This window comes from Aethalodelphis obliquidens, unplaced genomic scaffold, assembly GCF_003676395.1.
Source record: "Aethalodelphis obliquidens isolate GAN/ISIS:26980383/991018 unplaced genomic scaffold, ASM367639v1 scaffold43, whole genome shotgun sequence".
NCBI lineage: Eukaryota > Metazoa > Chordata > Mammalia > Artiodactyla > Delphinidae > Aethalodelphis > Aethalodelphis obliquidens.
This window is the reverse complement of record NW_020837987.1, coordinates 14,576,722-14,598,125: the sequence shown is the minus strand read 5'-3', so window position 1 is coordinate 14,598,125 and position 21,404 is coordinate 14,576,722. Positions and strand designations below refer to the sequence as shown.

The 21,404-nt window shown below is 46.4% G+C and overlaps 1 protein-coding gene across 1 annotated transcript; it reads left to right on the top strand.

The window, feature by feature from the left end:
- Positions 1 to 19,687: 19,687 nt before the first annotated feature.
- Positions 19,688 to 20,747, top strand: IZUMO2 (IZUMO family member 2). The gene is made up of 2 exons (XM_027079196.1): positions 19,688 to 19,921; positions 20,119 to 20,747. Exons 1-2 carry the CDS (start codon positions 19,690 to 19,692, stop codon positions 20,202 to 20,204), a joined length of 318 nt encoding a protein of 105 aa, XP_026934997.1. The 5' UTR covers positions 19,688 to 19,689; the 3' UTR covers positions 20,205 to 20,747.
- The last annotated feature ends 657 nt before the right edge of the window (positions 20,748 to 21,404 follow it).

The following is a 21,404-nucleotide window of genomic DNA, read 5'->3' as shown; positions in this document are numbered from 1 at the left end:
GACAACTGCCTTCCCACTGCGGGTGAAGAGAAGAAGAAATAAAGAAGTGGCAAGAATGAGAAAAAATTCCAACCATTCCACTCATTACATTAAAAAAAATACACACTTAATTACCATCTAATGATTATTTACTGAGTGCCAGGTGCTTTCTTGACTAGGTTATCTGACATACGTTTATTCCCAGAGACATAAAGGAGGGGCAAGAGAGAAAGACACTCCAGCCAAGCCCTTCCTTTTCCAAATAGCAGAGGGATTAACTCTTTAAATTCCACACCTCTTGGGGCCAGACATCCTGGAAGGAAGTCTCTCATAAATGTTCTGTGCACTTACCCTAAAACAAGACTCATTATCTTTCCTGCCAAACCTGCTCTAATACCTGTATTTTCTCTCTTGGTAAATGGCTTCTCCATACATCCAGTTGTCTAGGTTAGATAACAGAGGCACCATCATCACTGCCTCTCTCCTCCTTGCACCTCTCCCACAGCTGGGCCCTCTGGCTCCCATCTCTGCCCAAGCCTTTCTCTCCATCCCCATGGCTACAGCCTCAGTTCAGGCTCTTACCCCATTCTCCTCCCAGGCCTCCAGATTTCCCCTCTGGCCTGTCCCCCATGTGGTCCCAGGTCTTTCTACACCCAGAGCTCATCCTCTGCTCAGTCCTCCCAGGGCTCCCCAGTGCTTCTAGGACAACATCCCAGCCCTTCAATTTTCATCTCTGCACAAGCACTGCCCCTTTTACCCAGAATTCCCTCCCCCTCTCTCCCTGGTGAACTCCTATTCATCCTTTAACACCTAACTCAAATATCCCCTCTTCCAGGAGAAGAGATATGTGTCTGGAACTGAGAAGGAGGTTAAGTGTCCTAGAGATGCAAGGTTAAGATGTCTGGGTTAGGTGTCCTAGAGATGCAGCACCCTATAATACTGCATGCCACAGTCCCATAAAACTAACCTGTGCTTTCTTCTCTGTGTAAGCCCAGTGGTTTCCTGCCTCCTTACCTTTGCCCAGTCTGCTCCCTCACCTTGAATGCCCAACCTCTCTCTTCCACATATCTGAATTTCACCCATCTGTAGTAGTTTGCTAGGGATGACTAGAACAAAGTTCTACAAACTGAGTGGCTTAAACAACAGATGTATTGTCCCACAGTTCTGGAATGTAGGAGTTCAAAATCAAGGTGTAGGTTGGGTTGGTTCCTTGTGAGGGCTATGAGAATCTGTCCCAGGCCTCTCTCCTAGCTTCTTGTAGTCTCATGCATTCCTTGCCTTGTAGATAATGCTCTCCATGTCTTTACATCATCTGCCCTCTGTATGTGTCTGTGTCCAAGTTTCCCCTTTTTTTTAATAAAGACATCAGTCATATTGGATTAGTGTCCACTCTAATGATCACAACTTAACTTGAGCAACTGCAAAGATCCTGTTTCCAAATAAGATCACAGTTACAGGTCCCTGGAGTCAGGACTCCAACATCTTTGGTGGGGCGGGGACATAATTCAACCTGTCAAGGCTTAGCTGAAATCCAGATTCCTCCTTAAAGTGTTCCCTCATCGCCTAACCCTCACTGCTCTATCTCCTAAATCTCCAGAGCCTTGTCCTCCAGACTCATTTCATGCAGACTTGTCTAGTTATTTTTGTCTGTATTTTGTAATTGTCCTCTTAGGGTGGGAGCTCACCAAGGGCAGCATCAATGCCTTAGACACCCTCTCTGTCCATGCAGTGCATTGATATAAAGAAAGTGCTCACTCTACGTTTTCAAAATTAATGAATTAATTGATTCAACAAGTATTTATTGAGCACCTACTAATGACAATCTCTGTGCTAGTCCATGGTGATGCGGGAGTGGACAAGACAAACAAAAATCCTTACCTTCATGGATTTTACATCCCAGTGGGGAGAGAATAAACAAGGTAAATAAGTCAGATGGTAATGCACACTCTATTTGTTTTCTGGTGTGGCCATTAAAAAAAGGACCACAGGGACTTTCCTGGTGGTCCAGTGGTTAAGACTCTGTGCTTCCACTGCAGGGGGCATGGGTTTGATCCCTGGTTGGGGAACTAAGATCTCACATGCCATGTGTGTGGCCAATAAATAAATAAATATTAAAAAAATAAATAAAAGTACCACAAACTGGATGGCTTAGAACAATAGAAATTTACTGTCTCAGGACTTCACTGGTAGTCCAGTGAGTAAGACTTTGTAGGGGGCCTGGGTTCGATCCCTGGTCAGGGAACTAGATCCCTCACGCATGCCGCAACTAAGAGTTCACATGCCACAACCAAGACCTGATGCAGCCAAAATAAATTAAATAAATAAATAAATATTTTTTTTAAAAAAAGAAGAAATTTACTGTCTCATGGTTCTGGAGGCCAGAAGCCTGAGATCAAATTGTCAGCAGGGCCATATTCCCTCTGAAACCTGTAGGAAAGAATTCTTCTTTGTCTCTCCCTAGCCTCTGATGGCTGTCAGCAATCTTTGGCACTCCTTGGCTTGCAGTTGCGCCCCTCCAATCTCTAATTTTGTTGTCACATGGCATTATCCCTGTGCATCTCTGTCTATACATGGCGTTCTCTTTATAAGGACAACGATCACATTGGATTAGGGGTCCACCCTGCTCCAGTATGAGCTCATTTTAACCAATTACATCTGCAATGACCCTATTTCCAAATAAGGTCACATTCTGACCTACTGGAAGCTAGGGCTACAACATACCCTTTTGAGGGGCACACAATTCAACCCCTCACACACACTAAGGCAAAACACAAACAGAGAAGGGGGACAGGAAGTGGTGGGGTGAGGGGCTGCTCCCCTAGATAGAGTGGTCTGGGAAGGTCTCTCTGTCACTCGAGTCATAGCCTGAAGGAGAGGAGTTGACTGTGTTCTCCTATGAGTAACAAATATAAATTTCACCGCCTGGTGTTTACGACATTTCCCTTGGTATCTTGGAGGTGTTTAATTTGTTTTTTTCCTGCTCATTTCCTGGTCTGAAACTGGTGAGATTAAAAGGGAGTAGACTCATGGGGGTGTGGTTCTCGTAAGAATCTGAGAATTTTTACACCGTGTCGAATTCACTCTGTCAGCGGTTCTGAGAAGCCCCAACAGCTGTGAGGCTGCGAAGCCGTCAGATTCCTATGCCACCAAGAGATCAGGGGCCTCTAGTGAGTCCCAGCTGCTGTATCCCAGCCAATGCCCCTGCCATCTTTATTTACAATAATATGCACAGAAAAGGGGGGCTCACTCCATAGGTGTACAGCTCAATGAATTATCACAAAGCGAGCATGTCCAGGAAGCCAGATTAAAAAATCAGGATAGCTCTCCTTGTGTTCCTTCCCTCAAGGGTCACCTTTGTCCTCACTTCTATTGCCATAGATTAGTTCTTCCTGTTCTTTTTCTCTTTTCATCTCTCTCTCTTTTTTTTTTCTTTCGGTTCTTCCTGTTCTTGAATTTCATATAAGTGGAATTGGACAGTCTGTACCCCTTTCATTTAACATAATGTATCAAGGTTCTATGTTGTGGATTGTTTATTCTCATTGCTGTATGGTGGGTGTTGGCAAACTACAGCCTGGGGGTCAGAGCCAGCTTGTTGACTGTTTGTATAAATAAAGTTTTATTGGAACACAGTCACTCCCATTCATCTACTGTTGTCAGTAGCTGCTTGCATGCCTCAATGGCTGTGCCAGAGCCCATATGGCCCAGAAAGCTGAAAATATTTACTATTTGGTCCTCAACAGAAAAAGTTTGTCAGCCCCTGCTGGATGACATTCCATTGTACGAATACAACACTGTCTATTTATTCATCCAACTGTGAATGGCTATTTGTGTAATTTCCAGTTGGGGGTATTACAATAAGGCTGCTAAGAACATTCTAGAACAAGAGTTGTCAAACTTTTTCTGATCTTTTTCTAATTAGATCAGTGATTCTCCACAGGGAGGAATTGTGTCACTCAGGAGACACTTGACAATGTCTGAAGACCATTTTGTTTGTTGCTAAGGTCTGAATGTCTGTGTACCTCCAAAATTCATATGTTGAAATCCTAATCCCCAAGGGATGGTACCTGGAGGTGGGACTTTGGGGCGGTGATTAAGTCATGAAGATGGAGCCTTCACAATCAGGATTAGTGCCCTTCTAAAAGGGACCCCAAGAACCCCCTTACCCTTACAATCATGTTTGGATGCAATAAGAAGTCTGTGACCCTCACCCAACCATGCTGATACTCTGATCTTCCACTTTCAGCCTCCAGAACTGTGATAAATAAATATCTGTTGTTTATAAGCTACCTATCTATGGTATTTTGTTATAGCAGCCCAAACAGACTAAGACAATTGTCATGACTGGTAAGGAGTGCTGCTGGGTAGAGCCCAGGGACGCTGCTACATCCTACGATGCACAGGGCTGTCCCACGACGAAGCATCATTGGCCCCAAATGTCAGTAGTGCAGAGGCTGAGAAACCCCACCCCAGAACTTTACTCTGGAAGTGCAATCCATGGACCGGCCGCATAGCAACTCTGAGAAGCTTGTTAGAAATGCAGACTCCCCAGCCCCATCCCAGACCCTGTAAATCAGAATCTGCCTTTGAACAGCCTCCCCCCAGAGGAGTTATATGTTCATTAAAGTTTGAGACCCAGCCTACATAAAGAAGTAGCCAGGGCTTGCATGGATGACAATGTATGGATAACAATCAACATGAAAGCAACAGCTAGAAACCCAGCCTGACATGGGGATACGTATGAAGTCAAAAACCAGGAGATACTGTGCTGTCAGACGTGGGATTTTTTTCCAAAATTGCGGTCAACTCTTCTGATGATCTCAGAGTACAATGGAGCAAAATCTCTCAATGTACATGCCAGCCACACCCCTGGAACAGTTGGTATAACTCAGACTGAGCAAGAAGTATTTTGTGTTTACGGGCGAAACAGAGTTAAGTTCCAGGGTCAGATCATTATAAACAGGTTTTCCATCTACCCAAATTCTCTTCCCCTTGGCTACCAGGACCCAAGAAGCTGACGTTGCCTGACCGAAGCCACACAGCCGGGACTCTAACCCTCCATTACTATCTTCAAAAGACAAGCACGTGTCCTGGTTACTCCATTCCTGCACTTACTCGTTCTTTCATGCATTCATTCATCATTCATCCAATAAATATATATACTGGGTATCTATTGTGTGCCAGGCGCCGGGGATACAGCACTGAACAAAACAGAAGTCCCTGTGATCCCAGGTGGCCTCAGCCTGCAGCGGCTTGAAGCAGGATTTTGGTTCCCCAGGCAGAGATTGAAGTCAAACCATGGCGGTGAGAAGGCTGAATCCTAGCCACTAGACCACCAGGGACCATTGGCCAGTGACAAGGCCCTGGCCCATCAGCTGTGTAGAAATGAATTCCCACAAAGAGACGGAAAGTAGTGAAACAAGTAAATGGTTTATTAGGAGGAAAAAGGGTACGTGTGAATAGACTCAAATGAGTGGGCTCAGAGAGGGAGTCGCGCCCTCATGGTAGTTTGAATCACTTATATGGGACAATTCTTCCGGGTTTCCTTGGTCAATCATCTTGCTTTGCCTGGCTCTGAGTCTGTATTTCGTATATCTCAGGGTCCTCCCCTGCGTGCGCGCACATCTCTTAGCCAAGATGGATTCTAGCAAAGAGGCCTATGGGTAGGTTGACAGCACCTACTATGGGAAGGCGTCCCCTCCCTTTTCGACCTCTGAGGAGCCTTTCTGTACATGTGTAGTTGGGAAGGTCTCCTTGACCTTGAGAATGAGAAATATGTGGTCTACTTATCTCTTATCTGGGCAGGGCTCAGCTCCTCTCTCCTGCTATTGTCTTCATCTTGGAGTATCTGTCCACAGAGGATGAATTCCAGCGGCTCAGCCTGCAGCCCGTCTATCTCCTGCCTCACCTGCATGGTGCGCCTTTCCTTATCTTGTGCCACAACTATTGAGCCTGCGCTCTAGAGCCCGCAAGCCACAACTACTGAAGCCCTCGAGCCACAACTACTGAAGCCCGCGCGCCTAGAGCCCGTGCTCCGCAACAAGAGAAGCCACCGCAGTGAGAAGCCCACGCACCGCAATGAAGAGCAGCCCCTGCTCGCTGCAACTAGAGAAAGCCTGCGCACAGCAACGAAGACCCAACACAGCCAAAAGTAAATAAATAAAAAATAATAAATTTTAAGAAAAAAGAAGAGCGAGAGGTAGCAACTGGCTGCCACATTGGACAATGCAGCTTAAAAGTGGAGTCCTGGGGCTTCCCTGGTGGCGCAGTGGTTGAGAATCTGCCTGCTAATGCAGGGGACACGGGTTCGAGCCCTGGTATGGGAAGATCCCACATGCCGCAGAGCAGCTGGGCCCGTGAGCCACAACTACTGAGCCTGCACGTCTGGAGCCTGTGGTCCACAACAGGAGAGGCCGCGACAGTGAGAGGCCCGCACACCGCGATGAAGAGTGGCCCCCGCTTGCCACAACTAGAGAAAGCCCTCGCACAGAAACGAAGACCCAACACAGCAAAAATAAATTAATTAATGAATAAACCCCTACCCCCAACATCTTCTTTAAAAAAAAAGGGGGAGTCCTTTTATGTCTGGACTAAGCTTCCACTCTCTTGGCTGGATTTCCTTCTCTCAGCCAAGGTTATTATCATTCTTTCTCTCCAAATTCGTCTCCTTCTCTCCCCTCACACCATCCCCAGCCCATACTTCCTTTGCCAAAGGGTTTACATTTATCCCTTCCTCTCTGAGTCCGTGGCTGTCAGTACGCATCCTTGTTATTTTTGTCATTCATACATTTGCTCATTCATTCACTCATCCAACAAATATTTATTGAGCACCTACTGTGTACCAGGTGCTGGTCTAGATGCTGGGGGTACAGCAGGCAGGAAGTTCTTGTCCTCTTAGAGCTTCCTTCTTATGTAAAATGCCCTCCCTGCCGACGGCTTCCATGGAAAGATGCGTGATGCTCTGAGAATATATAATAGAGGGATCTGACCTTGTTGGGACCATCCAGAGTACTTCCCTGAGGAGGTGTCCTTATTGAGCTTTGACTTGAAGAGTGAGTAGGAGTTATTAGGTAGAACGGGAGGGAAAGGTGGTCCAGGCAGAAGGAACAGCATAGGCAACGGTCCCGTAACAGGAAGATACAAGGTGCACGCAGAAAACAGAAAGGCCAGTGCAGCTGGAGAGAAGCAAGCAGGATGGAGCGTGAGGTGAGGCTGGAGATGTGGGCACGGCTCAGTGGTGAGGAATGTGGACTAAATCCTGAGCTCACAGGGAGCCTCCGGACACTTTAAGCGGAGAGGACAGGATGGGATTTTGTATCAGAAGGGTCCCTACAGCAAAGAATGGAGAATGGACTGGCGGGGGCAGGGTAGAGAGAGCAGATAGGGAGCCGTTGATCCCTCTGGAGTGACCGAGATGACTTCATTCATTCATTTGTTCACAACAAGACCTCTCCTCTAAACCCCAGACTCACCCACCTGTCCACCTGACATTTCCCCATGGGTGTCAAACAGACATTTCATCCTGTCCCGAGCCGAACTCCTAACCTCTCCCCCTCTGTCTTCGTTGCCTGTTGCTGCTGTAACCGATTCTCACACATTTCGTGGCTTCAAACAACACAAGTTTATTTTCTTCCGGTTCTGGAGGCCAGAAGTCTGTCATCGGTCTCGCTGGGCTAAAATCAAGGTGTCGACAGGGCTTGTTGGCTGGTTCCTCTGGAGGCTCTGAGGGGAGAATCTGTCTCCTGGCCTTTTCCCAGCTTCTAGAGGCTGCCTGCACACCTTGGCTCATGGCCCATTGCAACCTCTGTTTCCATGGTTACATCTCATACTACTGCCTTTGGTCCTCCTGCGTCCCTCTTATAAGAACGCTTGTGATGATACTGGGCCCATTCAGGTCATCCAGAATCATCTTCCCGCCTCAAGATCCTTCATGTAACTCACCACTGCAAAGTCCCTTTTACCATGTAACGTCACATACTCACAGATTCTGGTGATTAGGTCCTGGCCATCTATGGGGGGCGTGTCATTATTCAGCCTACCCCACCATCCTTAGACCTCCTCCTCTCTGTCTCCCTGTCTCAGGGGGAGGAAGGTCCATCCTTCCAGGCCAAAACCTCTGGAGTCATCCTGGATTCCTCACTTCCTCTCACATCTCATAACCAACTTGTCAATAGATTCTGTAGCCTGTACCTTCAAAAATATGTTCCAGTTTCCACCACTCCCCATTACCCAGCTGCCACCACCCTGGTCTAGCCCACCATCACCTCCTGATTTATCTATTGCCTCCTTGCTGGGCTCTCCGCTTCCATCCACAGCCTATTCCCCACCTGGCAGCCGGAAGAATCCTGTTAAAACCTCAGACAGATCTCATCCCTCCTCTGCTCAAAATTCTCCCAATATGGACTGAATGTTTGTGTCCCTCCAAAACACATCGGTTGAAGCCCCAAACCCCCAGTGTGACAGTATTAGGAGGTGGGGTCTTTGGAGAGAATTAGGTTTAGCTGAGTTCATGAGGCTGGAGCCCCCAGGATGGGATTAGTGTTGTGGCCCTATAAGAAGAGGAAGAGAAACCAGAGCTCGTGTTCTCTCTGCCGTAGGACAGAGGGAGAAGCCACCGTCTGCAAGCCGGGGAGACAGCTCTTACTGGGGAAAGTATCTGCTGACACCTTGATCTTGGACTTCCCAGCCTCCAGACTGTGAGAAATAAATTCCTGTTGTTGGAGCCACCCAGTCTATGGTATTTTTTATGGCGGCCTGAGCAGACTAAGATACCACCCGGCTTCTACCTCACTCAAAGTAAAAGCAAACTTCTCACCATAAGGCTTTGTACAACCCACCCCATCTCCCCTCTGACCCTGTCTCAGATCTTCCACTCTTTCCATCATGCACTCAGTTGCTATCACACTGCTTTCTTTACTGTTCATTGAAAATGCCAGGCACGTTCGCACCCCAGGGCCTTTGCACTTGCTGTTCCCGCTGCCCAGAAAGCTTTCCCCTGGGATATTCCCATGACTCACTCCCTCATCTCCATCCAGACTTCACCTTCATCAATGAGGCCTCCCCTGGCAGAACTATGGAAATTATCAACAGCCCCCCGACACACTCTCATTCTCTTTTCCTGCTTTATTTACTTCTCTGTGGTGCATAAGACCATCTAATAGGTTACATGTTTTAAGTGTTTATTTTATTTATGGTCTGTCTCCCCCTTTAGAACATAAGCTCCAGGGGTTTGTGTCTGTGTTGGTCACTGTTATAGCCTCAGTGTCTAGAACAGTGCCTGGCATGCTCTGTCTCTATGAATGAATGAATGAATGGATGAATTCAACAAATATTTCTGCTGTGCTCCTAGGACAGGGGTAGAGGCTGGTTCTGGAGACCCACAGAGCTCAGATAAGGCTCCTGACCTGGGAGTTCAAGGTCTGGGCATGGGGAGGGCTGACCCCTAAAGGGAAAGAGAAACCAATACCACAACATTGTCTGATAAAGGGAAATGAGTTTGGAGGCTGGAGGGGCATACAAAGCCTGTAAAAATAAACAGTTGCCTCTTCTTCAATGTTAATACGCGGGTCAACTATGACCCATGGGCCAGCTGTCTGTTATATTAAATAAAGTTTTATTGGAACACAGCCTCGTCCATTCTTTGACGCATGGTGCTTTTGCACAATGATAACAGAGTTGAGTCATTGCAAGAGAGACCATGTAGTCTGCAAAGCAAAAAATATTTACTAACTGACCCTTTACAGAAAAAGTTTGCCAACCTCTGCCCTAACGTTAAAAGCTCACATTTTCTGAATATTTATATTTATATATATGGTTCTCCTCCTCATGTTTTGTTATGTAATCTTCACCTCAACCTTTGAGATTATGAATGTCCCATTTTATAGACGAGGAAATGGAGGCTCAGAGAGGTGAGGTGATTTTCCCAAGCTCACACAGCGAGCGACAGAGGGGCAGAGCACAGAGTACGCTTGATTTTGCACCTTGTGTTTTTCCCTTAGTAACATATTTGAAGAGGATTCTGTTCGTAATTGTGGGCAGCTATCAAATTTGTTTACTTTACAGCCTCCTCCTGGAATCTATCTGAAGTCCCCTCCTGATGAACATTTAGGTTATCTCCCCTCTAATCTGCTAGGATTAGCAGTGCTGAGGTGAATATCCATGTGCTTGGTTCTTCAAGTTCATGTGTGACTGTTATCTGAAGGCTGAATTCCTAGACTGGAGTAGCTGGTCAAAGGGCACATGCCAGGCTGTGACTCGGGCATGGAGTTGAGTCCACTGGGCAGGTGGGGAAGGAGAGAATGGGGAGGGCATTCTGGGCAGAGGGACCTGCCTGCACAAAGTCTGGAGGTGTGAGTCAGACTATCCCCGAGTGCCCGCCTCTCGTGGGCGTAGGTGATATAGAAGTGCAAGAGAGGGTGATGCCAGGTGTCTCCAATGAAGGGCTGGGCGCTGTCCTGGGGCCACTGGGGAGTTATGAGAGGGCTGTGAGCAAAGGAGGGGCAGGATCAGCTCTGGGGTCCTGGAGGGAATGGGCTGGTTGGGGAGATTGGAGGCAGGGAGGCCAGGGAGGAGGCTAGGGGAGTGGACAGAGTCTGAGTCTTCCCCAATCAGAATTTCTGAGTAGATCAATGAAATACCTCTCCTGCTGCTTTCGGCTTATGTTTATGGGGGTGATATTTGCATCTCGTGGATGGAACCCAGAGATGCAGCTGAACATCCTACAGTGCACGGATGGCCCCCACACGATGAATCATACAGCCCCAGGTGTCAGTAGTACCTCAGAAATTCTGATATTTATTGATAAACATAACAGTTAATACTCTAGAAGTCTCATAGCTCAGGGTTAGGGATCGGGCCAGGTGACCTGCATTCAAATTCTGGCCCCACCACTTACTCGCTGTTTGATTTTGGGCAAGTCTAGCCTGTAAACCTCAGTCTCCTCATCTGTAAACTGGGGGCAATACCTTACCTCCTTTATAGGGGTACTGTGAGGGGTAAATGAATCATTATGTCTTAAATCTTAGCCCAGGGCTTGGCGCAGAGTTGCCAATGTTGGCTGTGATCTTGACTGAGCACTAGCTGTACACCAGATGCCCTTGGGACACGTGGTAACTCCCTCCAGCTTCACATCGGCCCTGCAACTGCTGTGGTACAGATGAGAAACTGAGGCACAGAGAGGCAAAGGCTCTCAAAGGCTCAAGGTCACACAGCAAGTGTGTGGCTCTCCGAACAGAGGTTAAAGGATGCCAGGAAGGAAAGAAAAGAAAAAGTAAGCCAAGGAAAAGGAGAGACACAGGAAGATGGAGATCCAGAGATGGAGGACAGAGACCAGACAAAGGGAAAGACAAAAAGAGAGAAAAACAGAGTGAGGGACAGAGCTTGAAGAACAGGAAGGACCTAGGGAGGGTGTGGGGCGCTCTGGCCCCAGGAGCAGCCTCAGAGCCAAAGTCTGAACAGAAATGTCATAGCCCCCCAACCAGCCTGGGTGACAAGAGTTGAGAGGAACCCGGACAGTGGGTGTGACAGTATTTGGAGCCTGGAGCTTGTGGGTGTAACAGTAGCTTGTGGGTGTAACAGTGCCCCACCCTGTGGGTGTGAGACTCACTGAACCAGGGCAGAAGTGACCCCAGAGATGCCCCAGGTGATGGGCCCCAGCTCTGCCTCGGGGCAACACCAAGGCCCAGGCCAGGATGTGTGTGTGTGTGTGTGCGTGTGCATGTGTGTGTGAGAGAGAGAGACAGTGTGTACACTATTAATTCAGCAAATAGCACTGCACATTAATTTTAATTTTTAAATTGCAGTTCAGTTGATTTATAATGTGTTAATTTCTACTGTACAGCAAAGTAATTCAGTTTTACATATACACGTATACATACTTTTTCATATTCTTTTCCACTATAGTTTATCACAGGATATTGAATAGTGCTTCCTGTGCTATACAGTAGGACCTTATTGTTTATCCCTTGTGTATATAATGGCTTGCATCTGCTAATCCTCAACTCCTGATCCTTCCTTCCCCCACCCCCTCCGCCTTGCCAACCACAAGTCTGTTCTCTATGTCTGTGAGTCTGTTTCTGTTTCATAGATAAGTTCATTTGTGTCATATTTTAGATTCCACATATAAGTGATATCATATGATATTTGTCTTTCTCTGTCTGACACACTTCACTTAGTGTGATCATCTCTAGGTCCATCCATGTTGCTGCAAATGGCATCATTTCATTCTTTTTTATGGCTCAGTTATATCCATATATATATGCCACATCTTCTTTATCCATTCATCTGTTGATGGACATTTAGGTTGTTTCCATGTCTTGGCTACTGTGAACAATGCTGCTATGAACATAGGGGTGCGTGTATTTTTTTAATTGTACTTTTGTCTGGATATATGTCCAGGAGTGGGATTGCTGAGTCATATGGCAACTCTACTTTTAGTTTTTTGATGCACATTATTTAGTTATGAAGTTTTTTTATTGTGAAATATAACACACATCCAGAAAAGGACATAACACGTAATGTCAAAGCAATCCACTTGTTTGCTGATGGATGACTGGATACACAAAATGTGGTCTATCCAACCAATGTCATATCAATCAGCCTTAAAAAGGAAGAAGGGACTTCCCTGGCGGTCCAGTGGTTAAGACTGCACGCTTCCACTGCAGGGGACATGGGTTTGATCCCCGGTCGGGGAACTAATATCCCACATGCTGCTGGGCACAGCCACAAAAGAAAAAAGGAAAAAAAGGAAGGAAATTCTGACACACACTACAACGTGGATGAACCTTGAGGACATTAGTGAAATAAGCCAGTCCCAGAAATACAAGTATTGCATGATTCCACTTATCTTAGATACTTAGAGTAGTTAAATTCATAGAGACAGAAAGTAGAATATTGGATACCAGCGGTTAAGGGGAGGGGGAAAACGGACTTAGTGTTTAATGGGTACTGAGTTTCAGTTTTGCAAGATGAAAACCGTTCTGGAGACAGATGGTGGTGATGACTGCACAACAATGTGAATGTACTAGATGCCACCACGTTGTACGCTTAAAAATGGTGAAAATGGGGCTTCCCTGGTGGCGCAGGGGTTGAGAGTCCGCCTGCCGATGCAGGGGACACGGGTTCGTGCCCCGGTCCGCGAAGATCCCACATGCCGCGGAGCGGCTGGGCCCGTGAGCCATGGCCGCTGAGCCTGCGCGTCCGGAGCCTGTGCTCCGCAAAGGGAGAGGCCACAACAGTGAGAGGCCCGCGTACCGCAAAAAAAAAAAAGAATACGGTATCTAAAATATTTTACAAAGACAATGTCAATGAAAAAATAATAATAATTTTTCAATTAAAAAAATTTAAAAAAAATTTTAAAAAACCGTAAAGCTGCAACACCTGATATTTACACCGAGTTACTAGAAAACGAAGGGAAGCACTTATTAGTTTTAAATGAAAAAAAAAAACCATGAAAACAGGAATGCACTTTAATCAATACAAAAAAACACAGTAGGTTTATCTAGTGAGTCTCCTGTTGACGGACATTTGGGTGGTTTCCGGCTTGGGATCCTCACAGAGTGGGGACTGTGGGCATTCGTGTCCCCTGGCGGCCGCGTGCACCCGTTTCTCACCGGTACACACAGAGGGGACACGTGGACGGCCAGCTCTTGTAGATCCTGCCAGCTTTCCAAAGAGCTTGTCCCAATTTCTCCTCCCACGGCAGCGCTAGGGAACAGGCCACTCTTTCTGGGGCCACGCGATGTGGACTGAGGAGGGGGCTGGGCACGGACAGTGGATGGTGGGAAACAGCCCCCCTCCCCCATCCCCCCCCCCAGGCGCTGGCACGGCCTCTTCTAATTCCACCTCCTCCTCCACCGGGCTCAAAGCCAAATCCCTCCAACCGTTTCCCTGGCATTCTTTTCTGCCTGCCTCAGCCAACGCCAAACAGGGCCATTAGTGTTGCCCAGCGGGGCTCATGGTCAGGACCCCAACCTGGTTGCCCGGTCCGACTCCTGCTTCTGTCTCTACCTGCGCGACCCAGCACAAGTGGCTTGACCCTGCTAAGCCTCAGTTTCCACATCTGTCAAATGGTGATTTTTTTTTTTAAAAAAGAGGCACGCCCATTAAATGTGCTAAGTCATGCCTTCATTTGGGCGATACGCTATTTTATGTCAATTACTTTACAAGGTTCACGGAGCACAGCAAAACCTCTGAAAATATCTGAGCCGCGGGTACCACTTTTTACAATCCCAATGTACGCATAAAGCATAAAGTCTTTTCTTTATAATACAGAGTTGTGTTCTAGAGCCTGGACCCTGGAACCGGACTGCCCAGGTTCAAAGCCCAGCCCTCCCACTAACTAGCTGTGCCACCTTAGAATAGTTACTTAACCTCTCTGATCCAGTTTCCTACTTATGAATGGGAGTCAAAACAGTACCTGTCTCACTGAGTCGTGAGATTAAATGAGTTGATACGTGTAAAGCACTTAGGACTGTGCCTGACACTTAGGAAGGGCTCAATCAATGTAAGGTATTGTTCTATGACCTCGTGTGGTTGTCATGAGAATGACTTGAATTAACGTATATGAGTAGCTAGGAAGATGTGTGGTACTTAACGCATGCTCAAGGGGGGATCCGATTTGGGTGGCAACCAGCAGTCTCTACCCCATTTCCTTTGTGCCCCGGAGCCTATAGGACGTTTATGGAGGCTTCTGATGGCCAAATGCACACCCCACCGTTCCACCATACGGCTGCCAGCGGTCGTTTTAGAATATAGCCACAAATTCTTTGACCCTCATCCCTTCAAAAGGTGGAGGCTGATTCCCCTTCCTTTGAATGTGAGCCAGACTCAATGGCTTGCTTCTAACAGAATACACTAGAAGTAATGGCGTGTGTCTTCGGAGGCTAGGTCAGTCACAAAAGACATGACGACTTCCTCCTGGCTTTCTCTTGGAATGTTCACTCTGTGGGAAGCCAGATACTCTATCCTGTGGACCTTTGAGAAGCCTGTGGGGAGGCCCACATAGCAAGGTCACGAGGTGTTCTGCCAAGAGCCAGGGCCAACTTGCCAGTGAGCCATCTTCGAAGCAGGTTCTCCAGCCTCAGTCTTGCCTTCTGATGGATGACTGCAGCCCAAGCTGACGTCATGAGACCCTGAGCCAGAACAGTCCAGCTAAGCCACTTCCCAATTCCTCACCCACAGAAACTGTGAGATAACAAATGCTTATTGTTGTTTTTTTTTTTTGGGGGGGGGCAGTACTTTGTTACAGCAGTAGGTGACTATTACACTGCCCCACCCTGATGGCATGAGGGAACTTCTCTGACAGGTTTGTCTTCTTTCTGAGCAAGCCCCAGACGTTCAGGATGAGTTTTCTCAGCTCTCAGGTCCTTAAGTGTAAAGAGGGTTTTGAGCTGGTCAGTCAAGCTGCTCGCAAATATTCCAACTCTCAATCCTTCTGGGCCCATAAAAGATCATTCTTCCTCACTCTTGTGAAGGGTGATGTGGCCTTGTGACTCAATTTGGCCAACAAGCAGGTGTCATTTGAGGTTGGAAGCATTTAAGAACAACTGTGGGTTCTCCTCTTTTTTTCCCTGCCCCAGAGTTCTGACCAGCCAACCGTAATGACACAGCAAAAAAATAAGTTTGCTGTTTTAAGCCACTGAGGCATTTGTGCTCTTTGTTACAGCAGCATAACCCAGCCCACACTGATACAGCATGCATCTTTCATGTCGCCTCACCTCTGCCAGACTCAGAAGGCCCCACATTCACAGCCAAATTTTTAATTTTCTCTCCTTCTCGCATCTCTCTCCCCTCCAGCTCAGAGAGCCTCCCTTTTCCCTTACATTTCTAACAACCTCAGGTGCAGAAGATTAAGTAAATAATCTTCAGTTCATAAAATGTATAAAAAATAGCCGGCAGGTAATAGCACTTGCTATGTACTATGTAAACTCTTTATACATTTTATGTTATTTCATTCTTGTCGGGACGACCCCGTAATGTAATGTCAGCACTCCTATTATCCCATTTTATAGATGAGGCGGCTGAGGCACAGAGAAATTACCTAATTTCACTGAGGGCCCCCAGTAATTAAGAGGCAGAGCTTAATTTTAATTAATTAATTAAAGTGGGCAGTCTGACCCCAGAGGCACACTTAACCACCTGGTTCATACAAAACCCAGTGTTAGTTTTATTTATTTCTTATTCATTTACTCCATTTTGCCCTCACCACCTGCTTCCTTTTCCTTCCCAGCCAGAGTCACTATTTTATCATGTTTATTGTGGTTCTTTCGTTTGTAGGTGCTCTTACACATTGTGTATTTTTGTTTGGGACATATAAATTTTACATTTATATCAACAGTATTGGGTTGTTTCTTACTATTTTCACTCAGATGCATTCTTGCTGTGTGCACAGCCTGGTCTGTTGCTTCACACCCACAGACTCCTCCGTCCTGGACCTCCACCCTCCCCTGCACCTCCTCCTCCCCAGTGATGGACACCAGCTTGCCTTTCACCCTCTCCCCCCACCCCCACTATAAACAGCACTGGGATGAACATCTTTGCCCCTGATGGGCGAGCGTGAGAACTTCTTCAGCCTCTTCACCAAAGACAGTGGAATTGCCAGGTTGTGAAATCCGCAGGTAATTAAGTTAACGAAGTTTTACCAAATGGCCCTTTAGCGTGGCTACATCATCAGAGAAACAAAACCGGTTCTGCTTCCAGATTCTTCCTGCCTCCCACCTGGACCTGAGGCTTTGGGGCTTAGAAGCGGAGGAATTTGCAGCCTTTGTTTCCCCACATTTATTTTCGGTCCCATTCTGACAACTTCTTACCTTGGGGCAAATAGCCCCTTGACTCACTACTGCCTGCCTGCGGCATGGTAATGGGGGAAGGGGAAAGGCCGGGCAAGTTCATATCTCGGTTCGTATCTCAAAGTATCATCTGCAGCGCATTAGCTATTATTATAAGTGGCTAATCCTGGGAAAGGTAGGCGAGGGCAGCAGGAAGCCAAGAGTGAGAGTTCTCAGGTGGGAAAAAGAGAATTTCAGTGTGGTGTGAGCACCCCCTTGTGGTCTAATCTTCTCATTACAACTTGAGTGATTCTCCCCATTAACCCCAGTTACTTTAATCACACCTAATTCAATTCAAATGATACCCATTAGGCACCAGCGATGTCCAATTTAAATATAATTCGAGCCCCACATGTGATTTCAAACTTTCTGCTAGCCAAATTGAAAAGGTAAAAAGAAACAGGTGACACTAATTATAATATTTTCTTTAACCCAATAGGCCCAAAAAACGATCACTTCAACGTGCAACCAATATAAAAATTATTGAGATTTTTTTACCTTTTATTGTACTAAGCCTTCAAAATGTTCTCAGGACAGCCCAGGTCAATGCGGACACTAATTTTTTCACTAAAAACATTTGATCTCTACTTAGATTTCATAACATTTACAGTAGAAGAGGTAGATTCCCATACTTACGTTGTTCCAAACATGTTTAAAGGGTTCCCAATAACTGAATTGAGGCTCCATTTTTTAAAATCTAAGTTTAAATCTATTACAAATTCCCTCCTAGGGGTTGGGGACATACTGGTGAACAAGATACACGTGGTTCCTCGCCTCAAGGGGTTTATTGGATGATATAGGAGAAAGACAAAAAAAGAATTATAAATTGTAATTAAAGCTACGGCAGAAACTAACAGGATAATTAGAGTTAATGGCAAACCATGACTCCTCAGCTGAAAATGGCTTTTACATCTCTAAAGGGTTGAAAAAAGTCAAAAGAAGAATATTTTGTGACACGTGAAAATTATATGCAATTCGAATTTCAGTGTCTATAAATAAAGTTTTATTGGAACACAGCTGCATCTATTCATTTCTATATTGTCGGTGGCTGCTTTCCTGTTACAGTAGCAAGAGAACTATGGACGACAAAGCCGAAAATATTTACAACCTGGCTCCTTACAGAAAGTGTTTGCCGATCCCTAAAATAGAGAATAAAGAGGCAGGCATGCTTTACAGGGAGGGGGTAATCTGGGAGGACTTCTCAGAGGAGGTGATATTGAAGCAGAGAAGAGTCAGGAGGCATTTACGAAAGTCTGAATATGGTTGAACCGATCAAGCCAATGTTAAATATCCTGAATGTGAATTTAACTACTCTAGGTACTCTCAATACCTCATATAAGTGGAATCATACAGTATTTATCTTTTGTGACTGGCTTTATTCCACTTAGCATAATGACCTCAAGGTTCATCCGTGTTGTCGCATATGTCAGAATTTCCTTCCTTTTTAAGACTGAATAATATCTCATTGCATGTATATACCACATTTTGTTTACCGATTTGTTAATTGATAGGTTGTTTCCACATTTCAGTTTTTGTGAATAATGCTGCTAAGAACATGGGTGTGCAAAGATTTCTTCCAGTCCCTGCTTTCAGTTCTTTTGGATGTATATCCAGAAGTGGAATTGCTTCATCATATAGTAATTCTACTTTTAATTATTTGAGGAATGTTCATATTGTTTTCCATAGCGGCGGTACCATTTTACATTTCCACCAACAGTGCACAAGGGTTCCAATTTCTCCGCATCTTTTCCAACACATTATTTTCTGTTTTTTAGATAGTAGCCATCTTCATGGGGGTGAGGTGGTAGCTCATTGTGGTTTTGACTTGCAGTCCCCTAATGCTCAGTGATGTTGGACATCTTTTCACGTACTTATTAGCCATTCTTATATCTTCTTTGGAGAAATATCTATTCAAATCCTTTGCCCATTTTTAATCGAAATTAACAATCTCTATATAATATATACATAGAGAGAGAGAGAGAGAGAGACAGTGGATGCAAATGTTAATAAGGCATATTCAAGTGTTTATCGTACTGTTCCTGTAGCTTTTCTCTAGGTTTGAAGATTTTTCCAAAAACAAAAAAAAATCCAGGGAAAAAACAGGGTGTGTTTTCCTCTTCTGTGGATTCATTGAATTCAATAAATATTTATTGAGCACCTAGGACATGTCAGGCATTGGACAAGGGCAGGAAACACAAACCCTGACCTCCGGGCACTAGCGTACTGGGAACTCATGATATATCACATGGTTTATTTACTTCCCAGCACTTAATGCGGTTTGTCATGATCTTATTTACTAATCTGTTTACTAGGTTTTACATTTCTCTCCCGTGCACATCCTTCCACTCCTGCTAGAAGGAACCCCATGAGCAGGAACTGTGTCCATCTCATTCAGTCTATCTCCAGCGCTCCGCTGGAGATAATGGCTGCTCCATTGACAGGTCTTGAACTGTAAACTCCACGTGAGCAGAGACTGTGTCTGTTTGCCTCAGTGCTCCATCAGGCGCCTAGGACAGGGCCCGGTACACAGTAGGTGTTCAATAAATATTTGTTGAATTGAAGAATGTAAGTTCTGAAAAGAGCAGGGATCTCCTGTTTTTCTCAGCTCTAACCCTAGCTCCTGGAGCAGACCTGGCACATAGTAGGTGCTCAATACACATAAGTTTGAAGAATGAATGTAAGATCCAAGAAGGCAGGGCAGACCTCTGGTTTTTGAGATTCTCTCCTTAGCTCCCAGCTCCACGCCTGGCACAAAGTAGGTGCTCAGCAAACGCGCGCCTGCGCACTCACGCACTCACGGAGTGTTTCTCCCCGGGCCTCCCTGACTCCGCCCCTGGCTGGGGGGCGGGGCCGACCGGGTTCTCTGTGAAGTCACAAAGGCCGTGCCATGCCTCTGACCTTAGCCCTTCTGCTGCTCCTGGACCTGAGCGCCCGACGAGGCTGGGGCTGCCTGCATTGTGACCACTCGGTGCGGGAGGCCCTGAGCCAGCTGCGCGTCGCCCTCATCCCCGACCGCTTCCATCAAAAGCAGCTGCAGGCCCGCGCTCGGGCCCTGCTGCTGGGCATGGAGGGGCCTTTCTTCCGGGACTACGCGTTGAACGCCTTTGTGGGGAGAGTGGGTGAGTGCTGGGGAGGGGAGGGTACCTAGCACGGTGGAGAAAGGGACCAGTGGGGCAGCCCGAGGCTGGGCCGGGAGACCGACCCTTTGGGGACCACGCCCCCAAGGGGGAGGGCGGGGCCAATCTCGGAGGGAGCTGGAGGGGATCACTTGGCTCTCGCAGGGACCCACTGGAATTTCCTCCCCTCTCGCCCCCAGGGATAGAGCACCTGGACCTTGTGGCATCCTTTATCAAGAATCAAACAAACAACTTAATGGTTAATTCTCTTAGAGGTAGGAGCTAAGAGGGAAAGCCTTTTTCCAGCCCCCTTTCCCTTCCTCCCTTTCCACCGTTCACTACGCCTTCTCTTGATGTAAAAATAAAAGCAAACACGCTGTACAGCCTTTACTGTGTCAGAGTTCTAGAAAAGTCTAGGACAGGTCATCAAGGTGGGCGGTATTGTGATCTGCCCTTAACAGAGGGGGAGGCTGAGGCTCAGAGAGGTTAGGCGACATACCCAAAGTCACACAGCTAGGAATAACAGAGCTGAGGATTTGAACCTGGGACATCCAGCTTAGACCCTTATATTCGTAACCATCACCCCATGAGGTTTCTCCTGGTTTTGTATTCAGCAGCTCCTGGGACGCCACTGAAATCATTGTGGCCGCTAAGACAGTTCCCAACGGGAGGGCAGTAGAGGGCCCTGTGGACTGGGGTGGGAGGAGGGATCTAAGCCCCAGGAACCTCACCCCACTTTGAGGGATGGAGCAGGGAGAAGGGCACCACGGAAGAGCCCACCATTTTTTTTAAAAGATATGAAATATTTGTGTGTGTGTAGTTTGTAGAAAGCGAGCCCTGAAAGAGGAATGGGGGTGGGGAGGTGGGTAGATTCGCAGAATACTGATGTCGGTTGTCCTAGGATAAGGGAACAGAAGGTGATGTATGCTTTTCTTGCCTATGCTTGTCAAATTGCTGTGGATTTCCATTTCCTTTTCTTTTTCCCTCCCTCCCCTTTTTAATAACGAATATGCAGTAGTCACAGAATCAGGAGGAAATAACAATCATTTTAATTACATTAAAAACTTAAATTTTATCTCAATTTTTAGAATTGCCCTACCATTTAGTGAATATGAAACTTTAAAAAACAATGCATACTAAGGAGTGTAGGGCTTTTGCGGGGGCAGGGAGAGGTAATGAATATTCTAAAATTGTGGCGATGGTTACATAACTCTGGGAATAATCTAAAAGCCGTTAAATTGTGTACTTTAAATGGGTGAATTGTATAGTATGTGAATTATGTCTCAGTAAAGCTGTCCAAAAAAAAAATCCAAATGTGTATAGTCCCCTTTGACCAGGCCCCTTCCTGGGAACTTTAAACACTGGAAGGTCTGTTCTCAGCTGGCGGACAGGGAGTGAGTTTGGGTTCTCATTCCAGACCTTTGAGAGAGGTGTAGAAATTACAGTGGAGGTCCTGAGGGTGGACTGCCCTGGAATCAAAGCCTGG

Coding starts and splice junctions, on each gene's coding strand:
- IZUMO2 (XM_027079196.1), top strand. CDS start 19,690: ATGCCTCTGACCTTAGCCCTTCTGCTGCTCCTGGACCTGAGCGCCCGA. Junction 19,922..20,118: donor CGCCTTTGTGGGGAGAGTGG/GTGAGTGCTGGG, acceptor TCTCGCCCCCAG/GGATAGAGCACCTGGACCTT.